Below are 25746 nucleotides of genomic sequence, written 5' to 3'. Positions count from 1 at the left end.
TTTGAGAGTGACTATTAGCGCACAAGAGTAATTCAGTATGTCATTCATTTTAGGCTAAGAGTTTAGGACACTTTAAATCTCAATGGGTCCGACTATTTCAATGACTAGATCTTGCAAATCAATAAGTCAGATTGTCCATGATGTACTTACAAGTTATAGCGATCTCACTTTATGTGAATATTATTAGGCTGTTGTTAGTTTACTCGTGGTCTATAACAAAATTCTTCAGTTTCTACAAGATTTCAAATCAAAATCAAAGCTAAACATTGATATCTTTTACCGCCATCTAAAAATCTGACTAATCCCAAGTTCCGATTGCAAACGCATTTTCTTCATATATTTATTTATATTGTATAAACTGATCATTTTAAACCGATCGATCCTATAGACCGTTCAATATTCTTACCATTTAAGATATCAACCGTAATAGTTTAGGGATGATTCAAACTTTTGTTTCTTAATTCTAAAATGAATCTTTAAACCACTAAACTACTATAAATTAGTTCAATTGATTAGCATTTTTTTGAACCAATCCTCTTATATTAAGTAACAACCGTTATTACGCTATTGGTAAAGGTCATAATTTTTTTTACATATAATGTTGTAATGATTTATCTAATATAAAAAATAAAAAATGCGACGTCCCTCTTTAAGAGTTCATATAGAAGAAATGCAAACGTTCCTCTCTAGCAAAGATGATTAAGTTGTAGCTATCAATTACAAATAAAAAAAGAGAGCCTATTTGACCCAAAATGGGCCGGGCCCATTTACTTTTTCTTTTGCCCTTTTCAATTCGAATTATTTCGTTTCCCGCTAAATTTATGTACCCTCTCCAAATCCCTAAGCGTCTTAAAAAAAATTAAAAAAATAAGAAAGAAAGAAACGAAATGAGGAAATCCAAAATCAAATATTTAATTTCGTTTTCCTATTTCATTTTTCTCCCTCCGGCGAATCGAGCGAGTGACTGGAAGTTGACTGACGAGGAGAAGTAAAAGCCGGTAGAAGTTCGTAGCCTGAAACAGGTGTCAACACCGTATTGACCGGAGAGTGGCGGTGATGGAGGAGGAGGAGCCAATGGGTGAGTTTCGCGGCGAGTCTGAGCCCGAGCAGAGGAAATCTGGAACTCCGAGGCTGTACATCAAAGAGCTTGTTATGAGGAACTTCAAATCATATGCTGGTGAACAACGCGTCGGACCTTTCCACAAGGTTAGGGTTTTTCTTTCCTCTATTCATTTCCGAAAAAAGTGAAAGCAAAATTAGGCATTAGGTTATGGGTAAGGACGAATTGGAAGCTGATTAGGTCGAGTTTTATCGGGTTTTCTTGAATTTGAGCCTAGGTTCCTCGTCAATTACAGTCTAGCTTTCCCTCCGTCTAGATCTCGAACTTCTGCTTTTTGGGTACTCTCAATCGCTGTTACGAATTACAAATAATATTTTATTTGGATTTATATGTCGCTTTGAAGATGAAATTCATTATCTGGGCTTTTGAAATTCAGAGTTTTTCTGCGGTGGTTGGACCTAATGGGAGTGGAAAGAGCAATGTGATAGATGCAATGCTGTTTGTATTTGGAAAACGAGCTAAGCAGGTAAGTACTCTTACAATTTTTCTTAGTGCATCCTTTTGCTGAGCGTTGTCCTAGTTACGCGCTTTTAAATGAGCTCTGTTTGAGTAACCTTACGTTTCTTTGCTATCAGATGCGTCTCAACAAAGTGTCAGAACTAATTCACAACTCAACCAATCACCAGAACTTGGATAGTGCTGGAGTTTCTGTACAGTTTGAAGAGATTATTGACTTGGTAAAGTTCTTGTGTGCTTTTCCTTTCACTGGAGACCTTGTTATGAGCTATACTGATTGTCAAGTTATAGCTTTTCTGTCTCTGTAATTTTGCATCGAGTTTGGAAAAGCTTTCTAGTAACATGCATTGTTATTTTGAATTAACGCAGGAAGATGGTTCATACGAAACTGTTCCTGGAAGCGATTTCATGATTACCCGGGTTGCATTCCGAGATAATTCTTCCAAGTATTACATCAACGAAAGGTCGAGCAATTTCACTGAAGTTACCAAAAAATTGAAGGGCAAAGGAGTAGATCTTGACAACAACCGTTTCTTGATTCTTCAGGTTTCGTATTTAGAGAGACTGCTTATGCATTACTAAATTCACATGTATCCCCTACTAATTTTGTTTCTTGAATGCTGACAGGGGGAGGTAGAACAGATATCACTTATGAAGCCGAAAGCACAAGGTCCCCATGATGAAGGTTTTCTTGAATATCTCGAGGATATTATTGGAACGAATAAATACGTGGAGAAGATAGATGAATTAAATAAGCAGTAAGTAATCCATTCATTCTACAATTTATATTAAATGACCAATGCCAAAAAATTGCATTTGAGGCGAATTGCTTGAATTGAAAACGCAAAGTCACCTGCTTTCTTCTTGTTGTATGTGCATATTTGCTATTTTGTGAATGGGTTTGTAATTCACTTGGCACATTAGATTTATGTGGTTCCTGACTTGTTGGATGTTATTTTTATGATTGCAATTGCCTCGCTGAAATTTAGGCTTGAAACCCTCAATGATAAGCGGTCTGGAGTTGTACAAATGGTGAAACTAGCAGAGAAAGAAAGAGACAATTTAGAGGTTTGTACACGTTTTCCCTTATATTATGTGACCTGGTTTTATTTTACTTGTTAAAGTGTTATTTTTTTGGAACAGGGTGTGAAGGATGAGGCGGAGACTTACATGCTGAAAGAGCTATCATATCTTAAATGGCAAGAAAAGGCTACAAAAATGGCATATGAAGATACTTTAGCTAAAATTACTGAACAGAAAGAGAGCTTGCAAATTTTGGAAAATAGTCTAAAAAATGAGCGGTAAGCGCTAGTAAATTTTCTTTGAAACATCAAAGAAATTCTATGAGTTCATTTATAAAAAAATATCTTAATATTGCTGTTTCAGAGAGAAAATGGATGAGATTAACAAGGAGTTGAAGGAACTAGAGTCTGTGCATGAAAAACATAAGAAGAGACAAGAGGTTTGTCTGAAATCCAGATGTGTTATGCCCTCATGCTTATGGCTGACATGCCTAATTTTTTTTTACTCTTTCTTTGCAATGGTTAGGCTCTTGATAATGAACTTAGAAACTGTAAGGAGAAGTTCAAAGAGTTTGAAAGGCAGGACGTAAAGCATAGGGAGGACTTGAAGCACATGAAGCAAAAAATCAAGAAACTCGAGGATAAACTTGAAAAGGTTGGTATTATAAGAGGATAAACTTGTTAAGTCATCATGTGTGCATATACCTTACCTCTGTTTTTATGCAGGATTCATCGAAAATCAGTGATTTGACAAAGGAGTGTGAAGACTCGAAAAATCTAATACCTAAACTTCAGGAAGATATACCAAAGCTTCAGAAGGTCTTGGTCAATGAGGAGAAGGCATTGGAGGAAATCAAAGAGAAAGCTAAAGGTATGTTATGCTTTAGGATCTTAGGCGCAATAATAATGACCTTGTTACAATCCTTAGCAGCTTCTTTAACAACACTGCTGTAAACAGGACTTGGAATTGACAACTTATTAAACATGCTAGTACCCATCTATAATGATTAGCTATGTGCTCAAGCTAAGCTTGTTCAGTTGATTATTTTGTCAATTTTGGTACAGTTGAAACTGAAGGTTACCGGTCTGAGCTTACAAAAATTCGTGCTGAATTAGAACCTTGGGAAAAAGATTTAATTGTGCACAGGGGAAAGCTTGATGTTGCATCATCTGAAAGCGAACTCTTGAGCAAGAAGGTATATCCTTATAATAATACTAATTTATTAGGAGTCAAGAACTCTGACTCTTCAAAAGAATTTCCAGCAAGATTTTAATTAGTTAGCTCGAGCTGCTTTTTTAAAGAATCTATTTGCTATATTAATCTTTCAAAGCTTGCCAGAGCTGCTTTCTGTCTGAATGTTTCAAAATACTGTTGGAGAACTGTTTTTATACCCGTTTGAACATTATCATTTTGTTTTTCTTCTAGCACGAAGCTTCTCTGAAAGCCTTCACAGATGCTCAGAAACAGCTTTCTGATATATCAGCGAGAAAAAAAGAAAAAGCTGCAGTAACTACCTCAATGAAAGCTGATATCGAGAAGAAGAAACTTGAAGCAATGAAAGCTCAAAAAGTGGAAGAGGTACTTTTCTCAGGATTGTATTATTTGCAGCTTAGATTTGAAACTAAGAATCTGCCTATTTAACTACTACAGGAATCACTTAGAGAACAAGAAACACTTATTCCACAAGAGCAGGCAGCCAGAGAAAAGGTTGCTGAGCTAAATTCGGCAATGAATTCTGAGAAGAGTCAGGGTGATGTTTTAAAGGCAGTTTTACGAGCGAAGGAGACCAATCAAATTGAAGGAATCTATGGAAGGATGGGGGACTTAGGTGCCATTGATGGTGAGTATATTGGGCTATCTTCTAGTAGAAACCTAGCTCTGTCTTTAATATTGCTGATCGTCCCTGTGGTATGAGATGTGAATTTTTAACTGACAATATTTTTCACGTGAAATTATTTTTAGATGAAAATCCTCAGTTGCCTAAATGATTGTAAATGTTATATAACAAAGCTATCAATTACTGACATTGGTTCCTTTGCAGCAAAATACGATGTCGCCGTATCAACTGCTTGCGGTGGCCTTGATAACATTGTTGTGGAAACAACTGATGCAGGACAAAAATGTATTGAGCTGCTACGGAAGGGAAATATTGGCGTAGCAACGTTTATGATATTGGTATTGCATACTAATTTCTGTTTAGATGCTTTGGATCTTACCACACTGGCCATATTCTTAAAAATGCAATTTGAGACAGAAGAATCGTAAGACAAGGTTATTTAGATCTGTGATACTCTGTTGGTCTTACTAAATTATTATATTTTAATTAGTAAGTTAGGCGCTTGTTATGGTGGATTTGAATCGGCAAATCAAATGCAATAGGTGGCTGAGTAAATTCTCAAGTGAAATGAATCCAACGGTTTATATTCTTTCGCAGTAGGTTCTAGTTACCACTCATGCAAAAAAAGAGTGAATATTCCTTCTACAATATTCGTTTTTGCAGGAGAAACAAACCCATTATTTAAACAGATTGAAGGAGAAAGTGAAGACACCCGAGGATGTCCCGCGCCTCTTTGATCTGATCAGAGTTAAGGATGAAAGGATGAAACTTGCATTCTATGCAGCCTTGGGAAACACTGTCGTGGCAAAGGATCTTGATCAGGTATATTATGTTTGATCATTAAGACTGGCTCGATTTCAAAAATCATTTACTGACATTCATAAATATTGAACCCAAGATGAGTAATACCTCCGAAAATACAAAGTTTTTGTGGACTCAAAGCTGAACTGTTAAATGCAATTTGTTTTGGTTATTAGGCAGCACGTATTGCATATGGTGGGAACAAAGAATTTGGAAAAGTTGTGACTCTTGAAGGCGCTCTCTTTGAAAAATCTGGTACCATGAGTGGAGGGGGAGGCAAGCCACGTGGGGGAAGAATGGGAACCTCTATTCGAGCCACTGGTGTGTCTTGTGAAGTTGTTGCTAATGCAGAAAAAGAGCTCTCCAAAATTGTTGACATGTTAAGCAACATCCGTGAAAAGATTGGCAATGCTGTGAGACAATATAGAGCTGCAGAAAACGAAGTCTCTCGTCTGGAGATGGAACTGGCGAAAAGCCAAAGAGAGGTACTATCTTCTGCGACTTTATCAGTGTAGCCCTCCCTCTTGAGATATATGATCAGGTTGCCTTAAATGCATCAAATGTTTCTTTTTTTTTCTTCCATCTTTTAGATCGAAAGTCTCAATTCAGAGCATAATTACCTCGAAAAACAACTAGCTTCCCTGGAAGCTGCATCTCAGCCAAAGACAGATGAGATAGACAGGCTTAAAGAACTCAAGAAAATCATCTTCAACGAAGAAAAGGAGATAGAAGAACTTGAGAAGGGTTCTAAACAGCTTAAGGATAAAGTGCGTAGCATCAGTAATTCTTTTATAAGTTCTGAGGCAAATCCGCCTTCCTATCTGTTTTAACCAGCGATCTTTATGGAAATCCACCTTCCTACATGCATAATATATAGAACTGAGTGGTGTTTCTTATATTAGGCTTTTGAGCTGCAAACCAACATAGAGAACGCTGGTGGGGAAAAACTGAAAGGACAAAAGGCAAAGGTTGAGAAGTTTCAGACTGTAAGTTTTCCTTCGCTCTTAGCGTGCTGTTAGGGAACTTACAGTTGAGTTTTTCTTAATTTATTTGTACATGTTCAGGACATTGACAAAAAGAATACAGAGATCAATCGGTGTAATGTTCAAATAGAAACAAACCAGAAAATGATAAAGAAGTTGACAAAGGGGATTGAAGAGGGGTCTCGAGAGAAAGAAAGGCTAGAGGGTGAGAAGGAAAAGTTGCTAAGCGTTTTCAAAACTATAGAACAGAGAGCATTTGCGATCCAAGAGACATATAAAGAAACACAGAAGGTTTTAACTGTTCTTATCTCTTTTATCTAGATACTATTTTGATAAGAGTCCTAGAGCAGTCCTTTCCTTTTCATTTTGTTGTTCAGTTGATTGATGAACATAAAGACGTGCTGACTGGAGCAAAGTCCAATTATGAGAAGCTGAAAAAGTCTGTGGATGAGTTGAAGGCATCTAGGGTAACAAACAACTGGATCCTTCTGTTTCTTGCTAGTTGCTCTGTTTATATGTGTGCTTTTCATCATCTAATACTTTAGTCGAACACAGGTCGATGCAGAATTCAAAGTCCAAGATATGAAAAAGAAATACAATGAATTAGAATTGAAAGAGAAGGGCTACAAGAAGAAACTCAACGACTTGCAGATTGCACTCACAAAGCATATGGAACAGTACGTATGGTGAACCCCTATCCATGATACCTACCTCATTTGCATCTCAAATTCATCATTTTTCCATTGCAGAATCCAGAAAGATCTTGTTGATCCGGATAAGCTTCAAGCAACATTGATGGATAATAATTTGAACGCAGCCAGTGATCTAAAAAGGGCTCTTGAAATGACTGCCTTACTGGAGGCTCAGCTGAAAGAGTTGAATCCAAATCTTGACTCAATTGCCGAGTAAGAATTTAGTTGTTTTATCCTGCGTAATCCAATCGACATGTGTTTCTCTAGCTTTCTTGATTGTCTACTCTAATTTCTTAAAGGTATCGGAGCAAAGTGGAACTTTACAATGGGCGGGTAGACGAACTTAACTCCGTAACCCAAGAACGTGATGACATAAGGAAGCAGCATGATGAATTGAGAAAGAGAAGGTATTCCACACTTCTAATTCTTCTCCGTATTTATATCTGTTTCCCTTTTGTTCTCGGTCTCATGAAGCTAACTTAAGTGACTATGAATTCATTTCAGGTTGGATGAGTTTATGGCAGGATTTAACACAATATCGCTAAAACTGAAAGAAATGTATCAGGTTAGTTTACCTTTTGAAAATTTGACAAATTTAGGGTGAATAATTGAAGATATTCAGAAATGATAAGAAAACTTACAAGGCCATGAGTTCTGATGTCTTTGCAAATCTTTCAACTTGAGATTCTTTTTCTTCGCCTATCTTATACATTTTATCTGTTTCCCTGATAAATTTCACCAATATGATGCTGCAGATGATCACTCTCGGGGGTGATGCAGAGCTTGAGCTGGTAGACTCGCTGGACCCTTTCTCAGAAGGTGTGGTTTTCAGTGTGAGGCCTCCCAAGAAGAGCTGGAAGAACATTGCAAACTTGTCGGGTGGTGAAAAGGTCTTTCACAAAACAACAAACAAATTTACATTTTATTTCACCAGTCTCTCTCTCAACTCTCCTAAAAGACTCCTCTATCTCTTACTTACAGACACTTAGCTCACTCGCCCTAGTCTTTGCTCTCCATCACTACAAGCCTACACCGCTTTACGTCATGGACGAAATCGACGCCGCTCTCGGTAACACTTGCATTCCCCCATTGTAATTTCATTTTCCAAACTCACTTGATCCCTTAATAAAGCTTCACTCTTTTTTCAACAGATTTTAAAAACGTATCAATCGTTGGACATTACGTGAAGGACCGTACTAAAGACGCTCAGTTCATTATCATCAGGTCAGTTTAATCTCCTAATTTTTTCGAACAGAAATGAGACAAGTCAGTTCTTGAAATGAGACAAGTCAGTTCTTGAAACTGGTTGCCTTGTAATGGTACTATGTATTAACTATAAAAGTAAGAGGTTCTGAGATCTAATATATGAAAATGTTGCAGTCTGAGGAACAACATGTTTGAGCTAGCAGATAGATTGGTGGGAATCTACAAAACAGATAACTGTACAAAGAGCATTACAATCAACCCTGGAAGCTTTGCAGTTTGCCAAAAAACGTCTGCTTAAGTCTACCAAATGAACATCTCTCTACATTCACCACGTCTGCAAGTAATATAAGCTCAATCGTGTTGTAATTATTTCCTTGTGTGGGGTTTCTACTGTTTCATAACTTTGGAATTGCCTCTTTTTTTTTTTTTTTTTTCAAAAATGCCGTGATTAACATTAACCATGTTATAACTATGACATCAAGAATGTTTAATATAAGTAGGCCTACTTGTAGACCAATCTCCATTTGCATAATTCTTTGTATTTTCTATGATATATATTGACTTACCCGGATTCAGACCGGATTAGTCAGCTATACAAAACACTAAAAATGCTTATTTCAAAGAGATACTTAATAATATAACAGCACCAATGGCTCCATTCCTAACTCGCAAAGCTCTTATTGCCTTTGAAGTGAGGCCCTTTTATTTGCAGTAGATTATTAGATAAAGAGAATTGATTCTACAAATCTTGATTGGAAAAAACAAGACATAAAGATAGATAAAAGCAGACAAAATCCTTCAAGCTGTGGGAGGATCTTCGTGTACGAATTTCTCAAACTCTTCCCTTGTTTTCCCATCTGGATTCTTCTTCCATTCGATGAATTTCTTCGAAGCCTCTATGAACTTCTCCATGTGAAGCCGCCTCCACTCCTACAAAATTTTACACACGTGTGTTTCGCCAAAACCATTAAGCAACACGAAGTCTGATTAGTTTATAATGAATCAAGAAGTTACGAAAAATGAGTCCAACCTCGAAATCCCATTCTCCATAAATGTCAGGATCATCTTTGTTGGCCCATATAAAAGTTTCCACTTGCATCTTCTCCGAAGTGTCCTGCATTAGTAATGGAGGTTAAAAGCTTCATTCTTTAAGCAATCTCAAGATCTTCATTAAAGACGATAGTGATGTAATTAGAGATGATGAAGTGTGGAAGCTTACAGTCAATACAACTTCAACAGTCTTCCTCACGTACTCAACTCCTTCGATCACATCTAAATTCTCTAGCTGAGCATCTGTTAATCCTGTTAGTACCTGCACCAAAAAGTCAACCATTTTACTTTTTTTCAGTTTTTGAGATCCAAATTTGGGAACGTTTTTAAACTTGTGCAGATACTAACATTGAGCCGGAGATAAAACCTTAAAACAATGTTCACAAAAAAACTTCAGAAACTGAAATGAATATAAACAATTAATATATCCTCTAATTTGCCTGATTATAGAAGCAAAATCGATTCTTTTGTAATCACAAACCTTTCCGTTGATAACTCCGTTCTCAGAAGGAGAAATACATGCATGCAAACGTCCTTTCAGTCTATACACGTGACTGCAAAAAAAAAAAAAAACCAAGAAATCGAAATTCTTTTTTTTTTAAAAAGGAAGAAGATCGGAGATAGATGTGAAGAAAGACTTACAAGCCTTGGAGTTGAGCTGAGACGATGACCGGAGTGCATTCGAGGATCAAACCGGCGACGGCTGGCTCCTGGAAACTGCCGTAAACGAAGACATTGTGCGACGGAGATTGATCAGAAGAAGTCATCGTCTTTCCTCTGAATATTGATTGAAGAGTTGCTGAGGGAGAGAATGAGTTAATGCTATGTTTATTTATTCTCTCTTTTCATATCTCGTAGCTTCGTTTCTTTCCAAATTTAAATAAGACTCACTGTCAGGCTGTCACATTCCCATGTCAATGAATAATTTGCTTAATCTAAAAGCTTAACGTGTCATATAGGTTTTGACTTTTTTGTTGCGTGTTAAACAAATTAACATACAGAAAATGTAGGTTTTTTATATGTTAAAATCATGTCTTGATTGGGTAAAATTACTTCTAATAAACGCCTAGGCGAGTTCAAATTTACTTAAGACGTTTTAACTGCTAAACGTTAGATTAAGCTCGAGCCTAACTAAGATTCACTTTGGATTTGTTAAGTATGTGGGCCTGTTTTTTACCAAATCTCTTCTATCTGTCGACCGAAGTCAAATCATTTGCATTTTCTTTGTTTATTAGAGCAATGTGACTTTTTCTTGGATTCGTTGTTTATTGATTTATGATACATACTTTTTTGAAGCATCATTCCAAAGTACATCCTTCATAAGTCATAATTTAAAATTTGATGAATTATAAAACAACATTAAATTGAAAAGAATGTTTGGAACCGTCTAAGCTTAATCTGCATTAGTGGAGATCACTCATATGAAGGTAGAATGGCCAAATGGTTCATAACACGACCATAGAGAAAGCGTCATCAAATTTGGAAAACTCGACTAAACACTCAATGTTTCATTATGATCCTCCTTTCAAAACAAAATTGTTTCATTATAAAACATACATGTCTATTTTAAACTATTATAAATAACTATAAAACATACATATATCTATTTTAATGTATGTTTTATAGTTATTTATTCAAGTTTAATGATTTTAGTTAACTATGAACAATAGTGAAAATTATAAACTCAAATAGAATTTTTTGTGAAGTTGAATATAAAAGGTGCGCCATTGGAGGGAAACACCCTCAAACTTCAAAAATTGCTAAACTTTAAAATATGTAATCTCTTGGAGATGGTCTTAGTCAAATGTTGATTGATGAAACTAGAACTGGTAAAACAATACTTTTACATACGACTCAATGTTCGTAGACAATATTAGATACAAACATCATCTTTGTGTTTGAAGTGAGACCCTGACAAAGCCTGACAAAGCCTCTTCTAATCTTATTGCCTTTGAAATAAAAGACAGACAATTTTTTCAGGCCACGGGAGGATCTTCATGTACAAATTTCTCAAACTCTTCCCTTGTTCTCCCATCTGGATTCTTCTTCCATTCGATGAATTTCTTGGACGCCTCTATGAATTTTTCCATGTGAAGCCGCTTCCATTCCTACCAAACCAAATCAAATCAAATCCACACAAACTGTTTCGCCAAAACTATATTAAGCAACATAAACTTAGAAAGAGCTAATTAGTTTTTGATGAAACAAGTAATTAGAAAAAAAAAAACTTGTGTGAATGAATGAATTCAACCTCGAAGTCCCATTCTCCATACATGTCAGGATCATCCTTGTTGGCCCATATTAAAGCTTGGACTTGCATCTTCTCCGATGTGTCCTGCATTAGTAATGGAGATTAAAAGCTTCAATCTTTAAGGAATCACAGGATCATTAAAGATCATAGTCATGTGATTAGAGTTGATGAGGAGCTTACAGTCAAGACAACCTCAACAGTCTTCCTCTCGTATTCATCTCCTTGAACTGTAACCAAATTCTCCAGCTGAGCATCTGTTAATCCAGTTAGTACCTGCACCAACCATCAACAATTGCAAATAAACCATCAACAATGTTAAACAACTTGACAAATCAAAACCACTTAATACGCAACTAAACAAGAGATATTATCAAAATACTCTAAAAAGAAACCCCCAATTGATTATACAATTTGCAGAGAGCCAGAGATTATACAAGGAAATCGAGTTCTTGTGAACCCCATGGATTATAATATGCACAAGAAAGTTGTATGTGTTCTTAGTTTCAATTATTGTTTCCACCCAAAATCAAAGAAGAAAAAATATGAAATCAAACCTTGCCGTTGACTAAACCGGTCTCAGAAGGAACAACACAAGGATGCAAACGTCCTTTGAGTCGATACAGATGACTGCAAAATAAAAAAGAGAAGAAGCAAAAATCAAGAAATCGAATTTTCATCAATCTCCACGAGATCTAAAGCAAAAAAAGGAAGATAGGAGATGTGAAGAAAAGGTACAAGCCGTGGAGTTGGGCGGAGACGATGACCGGAGTGCATTCGAGGATCAAACTCACAACGGCTGGCTCCTGAAAACTGCCGTAGACAAAGAAGTTGTGCGACGGAGATTGATCAGAAGAAGCCATCTTCTTTCTCTGAAAATTTATTTGATTCAGTTTGATTTCAGGTTGGCTTAGTGCTCTGTATCATCATCATCTCGTAGCTAACTTATTTTGTGTTTTTCCTTCGTTTAATATTTAATAATCACAGTTAGGCCTAATCACACAGTGCCAACTTATTATTTTATTTGATAAATGCAATAAAAATCTATACACAAAAAAATACTCCTATAGTCAAAAGTGAAAACCATTTGTATTTTCAACGCAATATGATGACTTTTGGCTTCAGATCAGATTTGTCTGATTGTTGACACCCTTAAATAGAAGAACACCAAACACAACTCTTTTTTTTATCTCAAAGACATTATTAGAAATGACAAAAACAACACTTGCATTACATACAACTCAATGTTTTTATTTGTTCAAACATACAACTCAATGCTCACAATACAGATTCAACATGTTCTTTGTGTTCCAAACTTACAAAGCCTCTTATTTCGTCTAAAGTGAGACCCCTTTTATTTTGAATTAAAAAGATAGATAAAAAGGCAAGACAAAAATTGTTCATGCCACGGGAGGGTCTTCGTTCACAAATTTGGCAAACTCTTCTCTTGTTCTCCCATCAGGATTCTTCTTCCATTCGATGAACTTCTTTGATGCCTCTATGAATTTCTCCATATGAAGCCGCTTCCATTCCTACCAAGTGTTTTGCCAAAAACCATTAACTTAAGCAACATAACATAGTAGACATACATATTAGTTTATTTTTTGATAATTAGGAGACTCGTGAGCGAATGATTTCAACCAACCTCGAAATCCCATTCTCCATACATGTCAGGATCATCCTTGTTAGCCCATATAAAGGCTTCCACTTTCATCTTCTCAGAAGTGCCCTGCATAGATTAAAGCTTCGATCTTTAAGCAAAATCTCAGGATCAGCAAAGAAAGATCATTAGAGATGATGAAGTGTGTGGAAGCTTACAGTCAATACAACATCAACAGTCTTCCTCACGTATTCATCTCCTTCGATCATATCTAAATTCTCTAGCTGAGCATCTGTCAATCCTGTTAGTACCTGTACCAAACAATCAAACCTCTTTTTTCAGTTTTTGAGATCATGAATTACAGTCTCAGATGTTCAGACAATGTTCACAAAAACTTCAGAAACTGAAATGAATTGAACAAGATAACCTCTAATTTGCCTAATTATAGAAGCAAAATCGAATCTTTTTTGGGCAAATCATTCATATAGAAATTTAAGAATTCACCAACAGTTTACAAAGGGCCTGTTTGGCGATAGAGTCAGCTCTACTATTAGCAAAATCGAATCTTTTTGAACATTTTCATAGCAAAATCGAATCTTTGTAAGCAAAAGAGATGAAATCAAGAACCTTTCCGTTGATAACTCCGTTCTCAGAAGGAGAAATACATGGATGCAAACGTCCTTTGAGTCTATACAGATGACTGCCAAAAAAGAAAAACCAAGAAATCAGATTTAATCCAAAAAGAAGGAAGAAGATCGGAGATAGATGTGAAGAAAGGCTTACAAGCCTTGGAGTTGAGCTGAGACGATGACCGGAGTGCATTCAAGGATCAAACCGACGACGGCTGGTTCCTGGAAACTGCCGTAGACGAAGACGTTGTGCGACGGAGATTGATCAGAACTAGTCATCGTTTTCCTCTGAATAATGATTTGATTTTTAGTTTGAAAAAAATTGTGGGAGCTAGATAAAGATGATGAGTTAGTAGTTCTTTATTTATAACCTCGTATCCTAGCCTACTTTCTTTGACTTCTTCTCCCTTATTTTGAGAGATAATGGGAGTGGATCCTTTTTCTATTTTTTTTTTTTTTCAAGTCCTTGTCCACAACCATTGTTTTCATCATAAACAAATGCATACGTTTCTTGATAAATTATTTTGCCGTCACCGACGTATTTAGCAGACTCAAAACTTAATATCATGTTCTGTTTTGATCAACTAAAATAGTCAAATTGATATTTTGCAGTAAATATTAGTATTTTATAACTGTAACTTCATAACTCAAGATTGCAGTCTCAAACTCAAGATTTCAGAAATCAGGAATTATCCAGAAGAAAAAGGTTCCATTAATAACACAAACAAAATCAAATAGAAGACTAAGTTTCAAGTTACTACAACACACAAACACATTATTCAAAAACACTCTTTTACTTGCTCCTCTTCTTCTGCCAAAGATTAGCAGCCAAGAACCAACAAAATGATCTCTGTTCAAGAGTCATCAATCATCAGGCAATAACAATGGTTCAACAACATCTTCTTTTCTCTTCCCATTTGGATTCTTGTTCCATTCCAACACTTTCCTAAACGTCTCTACGAACTTATCCGCATGAATCACTCTCCATTCCTACACACACAGACACACACACACAATCCCAATATTAACCATCTGTAAGGCGTACCACCGGTTCGAGACTAATTCAAACCATTAACAAAAACGAACCTCGAAGTCCCATTCTCCATACATAGTAGGATCATCTTTATTGATCCAAACATAAGTTTCTGCTTTCATCTTCTCCGAATTGTCCTGCGTGTCATCAGAATCCTCCAAATCTCAAGAACAAATGGCATTAGATTGTGATCTGAGACAAAGATCTAGTTCCAATACTTACCGTCCTTACAACTTCAACTGTGACTCTCTCATAATCACTGCCTTCGATGACATCGAAGTTGTTTAGCTCAGCATCGGATACTCCCGTTATTACCTTTCAACATGATAGAATAAAAACCAAAACTTTTTCAAAAACCCTCAATTCGATTGAAACCACAGCAACCCAAAACAGATCAAAACAGAGCAAAGCGATCGAATCATACCAATCCGTTGACTTTTGCTGACTCAAGAGGGACAATACAGGGATAAGGACGTCCTTTGAGTTTATACCTATGGCTGCAAAAAACCCAGAAAATTGGAGTCAATCTCCTATCGGAAAATACCACAGTCGGAGAGAGAGAGGAAGAAAGAGAACGTACTAGCCATGGAGAAGGGCGGGAACGGTATCGGCGGAGCGGTCAAGGATCACGGCGGCGACGGCGGGTTCCAGGATGCTGCCGTAAACGAAGACGTTATGAGGCGGAGCACCAGAGCTACTCATCTTTCTTCCTCTGATTTGATTTGATTTGATTTGACAAAATGGCAGTAGTGAAGGTAGATGATGATTGATATTTCTGAAATTTTTAACGAGCACCTGAGAAAATAGTGGAACTCCTTTTAATGTTTAATCATTTTTTTTGTTTGTTCTTTAAAAATCTTTAGTCACTTTCTGTCTTTTTGGTTACTGTACTGTACATAGTAGTGAGTAGGGCTGAGCAAAATATCCGTTATATTTGTTTCGATCCGTTATCCGTCTCGATTTGATCCGTTATCCGTCTCGATTCGATCCGAAAAATTCGGATATCCATAGTTTTTTTAGAGCAAAGCAAATAATAAAATTTAATATCCGTTAAAAACAGAGCAAATCACAAATACTAAAAAAAAATTAAGACGGATATTCGTTCCGCTCTAGTATAAATATATATGTATATATAGATAGATAATAATTTATATAAAGTGTATAATTATTATATATAAATATAATTTTTGTGAGTTTTTGTTTATAAATTTGATTATTATAAATATTAAAACTTAACAAGTTAAGAAAAAATATTTTTGTAAAGAAAATATTGTCATTTTTAGCTAAATTTTAATTTTTAAAATTTTTATTTTAAATATATTATTATTTAAATATTTTATGGGACGGATCGGATATCCGGTAAATATTCAGATTTTTAGCGGATATCCAGAAAACGGATATCTGAATAGTTACGGAGTGAATACGGATCGGAACATGATTATCCAGACGGAGCGGAGCGGATTACAGATATTCTTATCCTCAAAATCCAAAATATCCGCTCTGTGCCCAATCCTAGTAGTGAGTAGAAAGATATAATTAAGGATACTCTTTAAGTATTTCTTTAATTCACCCTATAAATATTAAATAGTTCATAAATAGATATTTTATTTTTATACCATACAAGACTTATATACATGATGTTTGGTGAAAAAAAAAAAAAAGCATATGCATGATGTTTTCTTAAATGTACACATTAAAGATACAGTTTTTTTGTTTGTAAAGATACCATCAAACTATTACAAACAGGCGGTGGAAAGTGGAAACTATATCAGTATATCAGCATGTGTGATGTGTTTTACTTCCTTGGTTCTTATTTTTTTTATTGGGTATCTACTGGATTAGCCACAATTTAATGTCGAAATTGATAGGCAGAAGAGGAAATATTAATTAAACATAAATAATAGAACACAATGTAAACAAAAAATACGATAAAAGACATATAAATATCCGAATTGTTGTAACATATGTACGTAGTTACTACAAACACCCTCTCATATCTATTATATAAAGAGTGGGTTGTGTCTCACAAGCTTGATACATCAGCTCCTATTATATTGATACATCAGCTTTGAAATAGAAAAAAAATGGTCAAACTCCATCGATATTTGATCAAATTCCTAAAAACATAAATTCATTTAGGAGATCTAAGTGCATTAAAATATTGATTACAAAAAGATTAACTGCTTTCTTATATTTCAGAAAATATATTTAATCAACAGGTAGCCTTACTCTAGGAAGGATTAGGCTTTATAGAGATTAGATATGATGGTGATGGCAAATAAGGCAAAGTTTCTAATCGGATCTAGCTGCAGTTATTAAATCCACAAATCGAAAAGCTGATGAGGAGCACATATTTTTCAGATTTTCATGTTTTAGATGGCATCGGATGAAAGAATTTTCTGGATGGACAGTGGAACAAGCTGGAATTGGCAACACATTAATCTGAAAATTTATCATTATCACCAAAATCTCATCCTCTTTTTATTCTGATTTTGAGCATGAAGACTCCCACTGGTATTCGCTAGGATTGCATTTAGGCATGTGTGACTGACACACACACTCAGGGAAGCATATTTGGGTAAATGTTTAATTAACTTCTCCAAACAATTATTTTGGTTCAGATTTTGAGTCTTTTCAGATCCCTGTTACAGATTTGTAATTCAGTTTTCTCGAGACTTTATTAGTAAGTGAATCAAATATTTAACATTCCCTCTCTAGATTCACTTAGATGAAACGAGTTTATAGATTCTGGTACTTAGTAAAAGAGTTCAAATGCAGGTGATATGCATATATTATCTGGCAATGATATTTGGAGATGGAACTGATGGAAAGGGAATGTAAACGGTTTGGTAACGGTAGAGGAATATGTATAATATTCAAAACAGGCTCCCATTGAGCGTGTCAAACTTTTGATTCAAAACAAGGATGAGATGCTCAATGCTGGCTCTGATTCATGAAGAGATAAGAAAGATGGCAGAAGCATTTCGATCAGACCCTTAGAACTTAGGTTTGTGTTTATGGTCGTCATCTTTAGTTATGTGATTATCTCCCTTAGTTTTTGTTTTTTAGAAAATAAGTGAAAAAAGATCAGGTCGGTGCTCTCCGGAGGGAAAAAGACGACTACAATAGCGTTCTTTTAAGAGCAGTTTTAGTTGATATGGTGGCCGTGACGAAAATGATTTTGTATGTTTGTTCGCGATTTTTCTTAATGTATGTTCCAACATTTAATTTGGTATACATTTTACTGCTCTTTCACATTCTTTTTCAGAAACATACTATTCTGATCTACCAATGAAGATCTGATCTACCAATGAAGAAACTTGGCGTTTCGATCACCTTCTCCATCTCTATGCATTTGGAATAAGTGGGAATGAGCGGATGAGTGCCATTGCAAAAAAAGTTTTGTTTAACAAAAATTAAAGTTTTGTTTTTATTATAATTACATTTTATATTTGTAAAATAAACTTGGAAAAGAAAGAAAAAAACGATGACATTTAGAAGGCAAAATCATGATTTGAGTAAAAAGAGTTTAAAGTCAAGAACAGAGATTAATCCTCTGTTTAGTAAACAATGCCTTTTTTATGAACATATCACAAATTCCATCTAAATTCAAAGGTATGTGAAATTTTTCAATTTCTTTTTACGAACCTAACATATGTATATTATTGCAAATGTTGATTCATTTAATATTTTTATTGTAAGATTCTATCCAATGGCTCCACAAGAGAAACATTGGCTGATTTTTTTGCATGCAAGTCTAACATATGTCGAGTTACCTACAATATTTTTGTGGAAAAAAAAGAAGCAAAATAGGTCATCACGACAAAGAGGAGATAGCACATGTAACTATGTAAGCCATTTAACATTCATTCATCGCTCAGCTCTAGCTATATTATATATCTACGAATGATGAGAAATCAGAAAAGAAAATGTATGAGCTATAAAAATATTTGAACCCTTAAAGGCGTTATACATAACAACTTTCAAATGCCCTTTTAAAAAAAAAAGTTGTTATGTCCTATGGCTTCGAAGTTTGGAGAAGACGAATGCAAACCCTAGAAAAAGACAAAGCGATTACAAGAAATTTAATTTGAGCAGTTTTATTTATAAATACATATGAGCTCATCACAATATTATAAACCTATTGTTTTATTTTATATTTATTTTAGGTTTTTAAAAAATGGACCATAAAAAATAATGTATGCAATTGTAATTAGTATAACAAATTCATCGAATGCTTAATCTTCTATCTCGAATTAGGTTGTAATTGGGTTTTTTCTACTACAAATAAAAATGTTAAGCGTGTTTTAACAAATAACTCCTAAAGACTTAATAACAAATACTTTAGACTGTTTATATGAAACATGAGTTACAAAATATATTCAATATACAAACCCGCGTGTACACGCGGGTCTTCTTCTTCTAGTATTAATAAAAAAAAACTTTTATACACTACCAACCATTTCTCGAATGGCAATGTAAGTGCCTAAAACTCCAATGGGAACACTCATCACCACCATACCAAACAACATTACAGTCTCAACCCCAAATTTCTTGTAATTTCCGGAGATCTTCAAGTAGCATACACAAGGCAGGAGAATTGAAACCGTTACGCTAAGTAATGCTCCAACAAGTGACATCATATAACCAAAGAAGGGAAGTGTCTCAGCGATGACCACACTACTTGTGATGAAGAATGTACTTATCAACAGATGTAAGTATGTTTTTCTAGCGTACCGTGAAGGAAACCAATCTTTTATAGTATTCACCGTTGGTGTAATCATCAACGCATATTTAGCTATGGGGTTCACGAGTGTTGTGTAGATTGCCACCTTTGAACTCGTCTTATGAATTGGTAGATTCAACGTTATTTGCGATAATGTATTTGATCCATACATTAGGTAGCCCAAAACCGCCATTGATGTGTAACCTAGGGTGCATAATACAAAACATATAAGTAGAACCTGCCACAAAAAAAAAGAAGATGAAATTACGCAAGTGGTCATAGATATTTGTCTGGTTAATGATAGTATATGTAGAAAATAATGACACTTACATTGTTAAACTGATGTTTGCTTTTCATAGAAGAATACAAAGTGGGCAAAACAGGATGTGCACCATAGCAGAAAGCAAACAAGCTCAAAGCTGTAGGGATTCCACTCCAATTGATCAACTTTCCTTTTTGATGAAACCCAATCCCATCAAACGCTCCAACCCAAGATATCGATCCAAGAGTCACGGTCGTAGCTAAAACGCCACTCATGGAAACATAAGACAAGACGCTTAAGTTATCCCACCAAAGAGTTGGCATGATAACTAGGGCTACAGTTGCCATGAAAGATTGTTTCCCGTTTAATCTCAACCCGATCATTTCGATGTTAAACCTAGGGAAAAGATTGTGAAGATTGTCTCCTTCAAGAATCAAGAAACCTGTGGTGACTAGATAGAGTTCTAAGTGCATGAAGAGTGACACAATGATTCTTCCTGTTCTACCAAACGCACGTTCTCCGATATCCGGATATGTTTTGATACTGCGATCCGCGTTCATACATTTTGTGATGAGTAAAGATGTGTAGAAAGCGGTTGCGGCTAGGAGTAATAGAAGTGAAAGACTCAACCATCCTCCACGAGCTAGTGAATATGGTACTGACAATATTCCAATTCCTGATACAATCCAAAATTTGCGGTTTATATATTAATTACTACTATTGTTAAGAAGACGACTAAATAAAACCAAGCCGGGAAAATTTAACCTGAAAGAGCATTGAGTGCGTTGAAACAGGTCTTAAAGAAAGAGGAAGATCCGCCATTGTCATTTTGTTTTTCGTGGTTATCTTCTTCCATTGCTGATATTATGATCTAACAGAAAGAGAAAGTATTGGTAAATTAATATCTATTTTTAGGAAAAAAATAAAAGCATAGTTTGAAGAAGAGAGGAAAATAATGAATATGGTTAGAGGTCATCTAAAGCGAAAGCAAGAGAACCGTGGTTACTTACTGATTGTGTTAGGACTTACGTGTGCATTAATATACAACAATGAAATTCATAACTTTGCTAAGATGTTTATCTATCCAAAAAAAATGAAAGCAACACTAAACCCGATATACCAACCTTAATAACTTCTAAGAAAGAAAATATTATAATCTAAAAATTTCAAGGAGTGCTTACACACAAAAATATAAGTTCTAGAGATCCTTACAGAAATGAGAGATCACAAAAACCATTCGAAAACCCTAAAATATACCTGGAAATTATCGATGGGAAGAGTTTCTCTATCCAAAGGAAATCTTCTATAACCTGAAAAAATAAAACAAAATATCGAGTTCTCTAGAGGAGTTAAGTGAGAACTATTATAAACACGAAAAAGGAATGAGTGGTCTCACACTTACGAAAGTAAGATAAAAACTCTTACGTGTTTAGCTTTAAAGTCCTATACGATAACGCACTGAAGGGGAAACAAAAGAATGATCAATACAATGGTAGGAAAGTTGAATGTGAAAGAAAATAACAAAAGGTCCTATACGAAGGGGATTCAATGCCAACTAATTAGATTTTAGCTTTTTCTCAAATCTCAACTACATTCCAAATTTAACACGTTTAAACCTCTAACCTATGAAGCCTAAATCTTTAACCTAAAATACACCCTATATATCTTTTCAATTTTTAACATATTTTTTCCCCTAATTTTTGTACCGCAAAAACTAGATCGAATAATGGGAGCTGAATAAAAACGAAATTTAGAAAATTATACCGAAACTCAATAAGCTCTTGGAGGAGACTGTTTTAGTTGTTCTAGCAGAGCACTATTGCTTATAAATCAGGTGATTAAAGAGTGTTTTTCGTTTGTGAAAGAAGACCAAGAGCCACCTTGAATATTGGTAATTAAATATTTTACACGCGCGTTAATTGGTATTTGGTTAGAACTGTTTTACATCAAATTAGTTATCACTTTGGATTTAACTTAATTTGGGTTTCGTGTTATGCTAACTCTTTCTTTGCTAATCCTGGTTTGTAGCGACTTGTTAACATTAATATATAATAAAAAAAACAGTGAAAATAACAATAATTTTTTAATGCTCTAAAACTCAAAAATGTGAAATGGATACTCAATTTATGATGAAGTGATCATGGAACGAATGATATATGAGCTTACAACAACGAAGAACTCACTGTTTAAGAAAGTGAGAGTTTTTAGGTTGAAAAATGAAAGAGCAGCTTGAGACCTCTTTGGTTTTGTATAATCTATAATTCTGTGGCAATGGTGTTTCGTATTTTCATGGCTTATCTCCAGTCGATAAAAGACTCGCAAACCCTTGTGAGAGACTTCGCTCGATCGCGCAATAAGACTTGGATGAACATCTTGGACTATTGTTTGATCTGATCCGTTTCGAGTATGGTGAAGAATAGTGTTGAGTTTCTGATACTTCATCTTCTTCATCGTCGTCTCTTGATTTCTTTCTCTTCAAACCCGGAACGTTTCTTAAACCCGTATGGCAGCAGCGATATTCTTTGTGATGCTCATCTAACACCAGAAGAAGAAGAAGAAGGTGATCAGACTTATGTCAAGAAATTTCAAAATCTCAGATTATAAAAACCACACATACTTGAAAGGGGATCTTCGTCAAGACATGATTCGGAATCTGCATCATTACAGTTGCAGAACAAGCGAGTGTTCTTATTCGGTCCTAAAATGCTGCGAATCAACAACAAAAGGATTGACTTTTCATTGTTTGATGTGTAGAGTACAATGTGTTGATAAGAAAGGCTTTCATGTTTTGTTCCAAACCTGTACATATGCTCAACAAAGTCATCGATGAGGACAGGCCAAGCACCTGAATGAAACAGAAACCATAAGATTAATCAAAACACAAACAGATATAAATACACTTGCGTTGGTGAGAAATCTAAGAAATTGTACCTTCAGAGTCATATCCTTCTAGATTCTCATGTACACAACGACTAAACGCCAAGACTTGTTGCCAAGTATCTTCTGATATATTGTGCCGTTGATTTTTCTACAAGTTAGCATCATCATCTTCTCGTTAGATAGATAAACACAAGACCATTTTAATAAACAGTTATGAGAAGAAGAAAAAAAGTACCTCGATGAAGTCACACCAGTGGTTAAGTAACCTAAATCTCCCAACCAAAACCAGTTTCCATGCGGTAAGAGCTCTACCTACAGCTGGAAAACATTCAATGGAGTTTTAGTATTATCTCTATTGGGCGTCATGTGACATATTTTGAGGAGAGCAATCAGAACAATGATTAAAAAGAACAAAAAGCTCTTACTTATATTCTTCTGTCCTTTCTCACGGCACATAAAGAAAACAAAATCATAAAAGCGGGTAAACTCGGAGAAGTCCACCTACAAAGTGGACATACCAAAGGTTAGATCACAATTCAACTGGTCAAGAAAAGAGTCGAGTCGCAAATTAAGGAACCAATTGTGTAGAAGATGGAAAAAACAAACTTGCCATTAAGTCAAGCCGTGACATCAACTTGAACAATTCATCGAAAATGGAGTTTCTGGCATGGGATTGCAACGCGAACGGAGTAGCACAAGACAAGTTAGTTTTGCTTCATATGAGAGTATATCGAATTAGGCACTCAAGAATACGAAACAAATGTTGAGCAATCACCTCGCTTGAAACTTCTTCTCGACTAGAATTAAGAGCTGAGTCAATGCTTCCTTAAAATAATTAGTTCTCTGTGATTCGTCGCCGGGTTTATAATTACATAAAACTTGACCTGATCGAATGTCTGCGAGAAATAAGATACATAGTCCTTATAAGATACGATCAAATTCTAACCGAAGAAACCCATGAGCAAACCAAGAAACTTTACACAAATCAGCTGATACAGCTTCAACAAGCAAAAGCATAAAACTTAAAAAAACAATGTATCAGCTTAAAAAAATCCTAGTATGTATTAATACCATAGAACTCAAAAGAATCCACTTTTCCATAGCAATGTCAGAGAAAGAAGAAGAATTTAGAATTCAAAGATAAACCAGAGATCTTCAAGTAACCGAGCCAAACTAAAAACAACACTATGTGTACGATTTAAAAAAACAAGAAGCAATATTTCACACATAAAAAGAAAAAAAAAACCTAAATTCATGGACAAAGGATTAACAGATCGAAGAAGAACAAACAAAAGTCTAGGACTTTACCACAAAATCTGCGATATATCTCGAATATATCGAATCGACCCGAAACCGGCGAAGAATCCATGGATTCTCTCGAGCTCGAAGCTTCTCTGTTAGGAGGGCAATCGAGACTCGAAAGGATCGCCGAAAGAAATCGAAACCAAGAATAGATCAGGAAACCACAACCAGAAATCGACTAGGCAATCCCCAAAAGGAAGAGTTATAAAATTACCAAAAAAACATCTACTTTGTTTATTTACTGACTTATTAAGAGTCTCCCTCAGATTTTGCAATTCAACCAGACCCAAAAACGCAAAGGCCCATTACATGTCAAATCGATACAAAGAATGGTCTAAATGGGAAGTTTGAGAACCTTTTGTTTAAGGAAGGAAATTATAGGTAAAGGTTTGTTACATGTAATCTTAAATTTTGCAGATTAAAAAGCCTGCAACGTGACCGCTTTTCGTTATATGTGCTTGATTCATTTGATTGCATTCATCTGCCGAGTCAAATTAGGATTAAATACTTTAAGATTAAAAAGTCTTAAGTAAATTCAAAGTCTTAAGTAAATACAAAGTATTACGAGTTTTGTTGTTATATAAAGGACAGTTGAATTCTATGTACACAAAGTCTAGATATTTAACAGAAATCTATCTAAATCAATGAAAACATACAAATATCCTAGTTAATAATAATTTATTTCCAGTCCATGCATTTGTATGTTTCCTTTTTCTCTAGTTAAAAAAGGAAAATCATACACACGCTAATTGTTAAATAGAATTTTTCTTGTTTTAAGACGTCAAACCGACCAAAATTTCCTCCAAATTAGACCCAAAATAACACCTAACAATTCCAGTTTCCAACAACGTTGCAAGAAATTGAAAGAAACTTCCTCTTTCCTTTTCCTTTTCAAACACGGACTTTGTCTTTGTCTCTACCTGCACCTTCCTCTCTTTTGCCTTTTTTAAAAACTCAAAAACTCTATCATGTATATATATAATATACACACACAAATTCTATATCTTTCAACATCTCCTCGAAGACGCTTTGCTTAAGTTCTTTGAAATTCCTTTTGTTCATTCATTTGATTGATACATAACCATGGAGAAGAGTTCCTTGTCGGAATGCAAACAATCTTCCTCTCTCCCTCTCTTTGCTCTGTTCAACTTGTTCCTCATAGGGTTTTGCAGATGGGTTTCGTCTGCTCGCATCTTTTTATCCAGATTCTTCCCTCTTCTTCAACACCATCAACGTGTTTCCGACAAAAACAACCAAGTTCCGGATTCCTCAGACCAACAGCAGAGTTTGATCAAACTCATAGAAGAACAAGAAGCAGAAGAAGATGATGGTCTCTGTAAGGAAGACGCGGAGATGGTTATGAGAAGCTTAGGGCTTTATCCCGACAGAGAAAGCAATGAGCTTCAAGAACGGTACAGTTCCAAGGAGATTTCGAGTTTGTTCGACGAGAAAGAGGCGACCTTGGAGGAAGTGAAGCTAGCTTTTGACGTGTTTGACGAAAACAGAGATGGCTTCATCGACGCTACAGAGCTGCAGAGAGTTTTGACAATCTTAGGTTTCAAAGAAGGATCTCATTTAGAGAATTGCTTGGTTATGATCAGATCATTAGATGAAAACAAAGACGGAAGAATCGATTTTAACGAATTTGTGAAAATCATGGAGAATAGCTTCTGCTGAATCACATGTCTTTTTTTTTAGAAACATAGCTATTGTTTTCTTCTTTTAACACATCGTTGCTTCTTAATTCTCATTATTTTTCTTTCGCATTTTTGTTTGTGTATGTTAAAAAACACTTAAACATGGTTTGTTGTCAATATTATTAACCAGACTTTGATGACATCTTGAGGACTTTTGAGTAACTTGATAACTTCCAACATAATAAACACAATAACATAAGC

The 25746-nt window shown here is 35.3% G+C and overlaps 8 protein-coding genes across 9 annotated transcripts; 2 read left to right on the top strand and 6 right to left on the bottom strand.

Moving 5' to 3' along the window:
* Positions 1–919: 919 nt before the first annotated feature.
* On the top strand, positions 920–8581 carry LOC18011774 (structural maintenance of chromosomes protein 4). The gene is made up of 28 exons (XM_006395263.2): positions 920–1206; positions 1497–1586; positions 1696–1797; positions 1946–2122; positions 2204–2334; positions 2566–2644; positions 2720–2877; positions 2963–3038; positions 3125–3253; positions 3325–3469; positions 3664–3794; positions 4025–4177; positions 4250–4439; positions 4641–4774; positions 5100–5258; positions 5414–5722; positions 5828–6004; positions 6140–6223; positions 6302–6511; positions 6598–6687; positions 6776–6897; positions 6970–7125; positions 7212–7319; positions 7417–7477; positions 7668–7802; positions 7894–7981; positions 8064–8136; positions 8293–8581. The coding sequence occupies exons 1-28, from the start codon at positions 1057–1059 to the stop codon at positions 8414–8416; spliced, it is 3741 nt and encodes a 1246-aa protein (XP_006395325.1). The 5' UTR covers positions 920–1056; the 3' UTR covers positions 8417–8581.
* Positions 8582–8777: 196 nt separating this feature from the next.
* Positions 8778–10011, bottom strand: LOC18011773 (protein AIG2 B). The gene is made up of 5 exons (XM_006395262.2): positions 9811–10011; positions 9650–9722; positions 9338–9430; positions 9149–9232; positions 8778–9048 (listed from the first exon to the last, which is right to left on the bottom strand). The coding sequence occupies exons 1-5, from the start codon at positions 9933–9935 to the stop codon at positions 8917–8919; spliced, it is 507 nt and encodes a 168-aa protein (XP_006395324.1). The 5' UTR covers positions 9936–10011; the 3' UTR covers positions 8778–8916.
* A 968-nt stretch (positions 10012–10979) lies between these two features.
* On the bottom strand, positions 10980–12382 carry LOC18013362 (protein AIG2 A). The gene is made up of 5 exons (XM_006395261.2): positions 12155–12382; positions 11974–12046; positions 11600–11692; positions 11420–11503; positions 10980–11276 (listed from the first exon to the last, which is right to left on the bottom strand). Exons 1-5 carry the CDS (start codon positions 12277–12279, stop codon positions 11145–11147), a joined length of 507 nt encoding a protein of 168 aa, XP_006395323.1. The 5' UTR covers positions 12280–12382; the 3' UTR covers positions 10980–11144.
* A 212-nt stretch (positions 12383–12594) lies between these two features.
* LOC18013361 (protein AIG2 B) lies at positions 12595–14061 on the bottom strand. Its single transcript, XM_006395259.2, has 5 exons — positions 13800–14061; positions 13644–13716; positions 13235–13327; positions 13062–13145; positions 12595–12948 (listed from the first exon to the last, which is right to left on the bottom strand). The coding sequence occupies exons 1-5, from the start codon at positions 13922–13924 to the stop codon at positions 12817–12819; spliced, it is 507 nt and encodes a 168-aa protein (XP_006395321.1). The 5' UTR covers positions 13925–14061; the 3' UTR covers positions 12595–12816.
* A 237-nt stretch (positions 14062–14298) lies between these two features.
* Positions 14299–15546, bottom strand: LOC18012955 (protein AIG2 C). The gene is made up of 5 exons (XM_006395257.2): positions 15259–15546; positions 15103–15175; positions 14901–14993; positions 14732–14815; positions 14299–14635 (listed from the first exon to the last, which is right to left on the bottom strand). The coding sequence occupies exons 1-5, from the start codon at positions 15378–15380 to the stop codon at positions 14510–14512; spliced, it is 498 nt and encodes a 165-aa protein (XP_006395319.1). The 5' UTR covers positions 15381–15546; the 3' UTR covers positions 14299–14509.
* Positions 15547–19092: 3546 nt separating this feature from the next.
* On the bottom strand, positions 19093–20945 carry LOC18012954 (amino acid transporter AVT1I). The gene is made up of 4 exons (XM_006395256.2): positions 20924–20945; positions 20432–20537; positions 19735–20342; positions 19093–19642 (listed from the first exon to the last, which is right to left on the bottom strand). The coding sequence occupies exons 2-4, from the start codon at positions 20520–20522 to the stop codon at positions 19124–19126; spliced, it is 1218 nt and encodes a 405-aa protein (XP_006395318.1). The 5' UTR covers positions 20523–20537; positions 20924–20945; the 3' UTR covers positions 19093–19123.
* An 823-nt stretch (positions 20946–21768) lies between these two features.
* Positions 21769–24089, bottom strand: LOC18012210 (DCN1-like protein 3). Of its 2 annotated transcripts, XM_006395255.2 has the most exons (9): positions 23855–24088; positions 23322–23442; positions 23157–23208; positions 22972–23047; positions 22782–22864; positions 22598–22694; positions 22466–22511; positions 22284–22372; positions 21769–22201 (listed from the first exon to the last, which is right to left on the bottom strand). In XM_006395255.2, the coding sequence occupies exons 1-9, from the start codon at positions 23913–23915 to the stop codon at positions 21954–21956; spliced, it is 873 nt and encodes a 290-aa protein (XP_006395317.1). In that variant the 5' UTR covers positions 23916–24088; the 3' UTR covers positions 21769–21953. The 2 variants fall into 2 exon arrangements, with proteins under 2 accessions (XP_006395317.1, XP_024007011.1); XM_024151243.1 differs by having other exon boundaries at positions 22284–22511; positions 23855–24089.
* A 767-nt stretch (positions 24090–24856) lies between these two features.
* Positions 24857–25734, top strand: LOC18012209 (probable calcium-binding protein CML30). Its single transcript, XM_006395254.2, has one exon. It carries the CDS (start codon positions 24932–24934, stop codon positions 25523–25525), a length of 594 nt encoding a protein of 197 aa, XP_006395316.1. The 5' UTR covers positions 24857–24931; the 3' UTR covers positions 25526–25734.
* The last annotated feature ends 12 nt before the right edge of the window (positions 25735–25746 follow it).

Source organism: Eutrema salsugineum, unplaced genomic scaffold (genome assembly GCF_000478725.1).
Source record: "Eutrema salsugineum unplaced genomic scaffold, Eutsalg1_0 scaffold_6, whole genome shotgun sequence".
Lineage (NCBI taxonomy): Eukaryota > Viridiplantae > Streptophyta > Magnoliopsida > Brassicales > Brassicaceae > Eutrema > Eutrema salsugineum.
The sequence above is the reverse complement of the archived record's forward strand: the minus strand, read 5'-3'. Positions and strand labels throughout refer to the sequence as shown.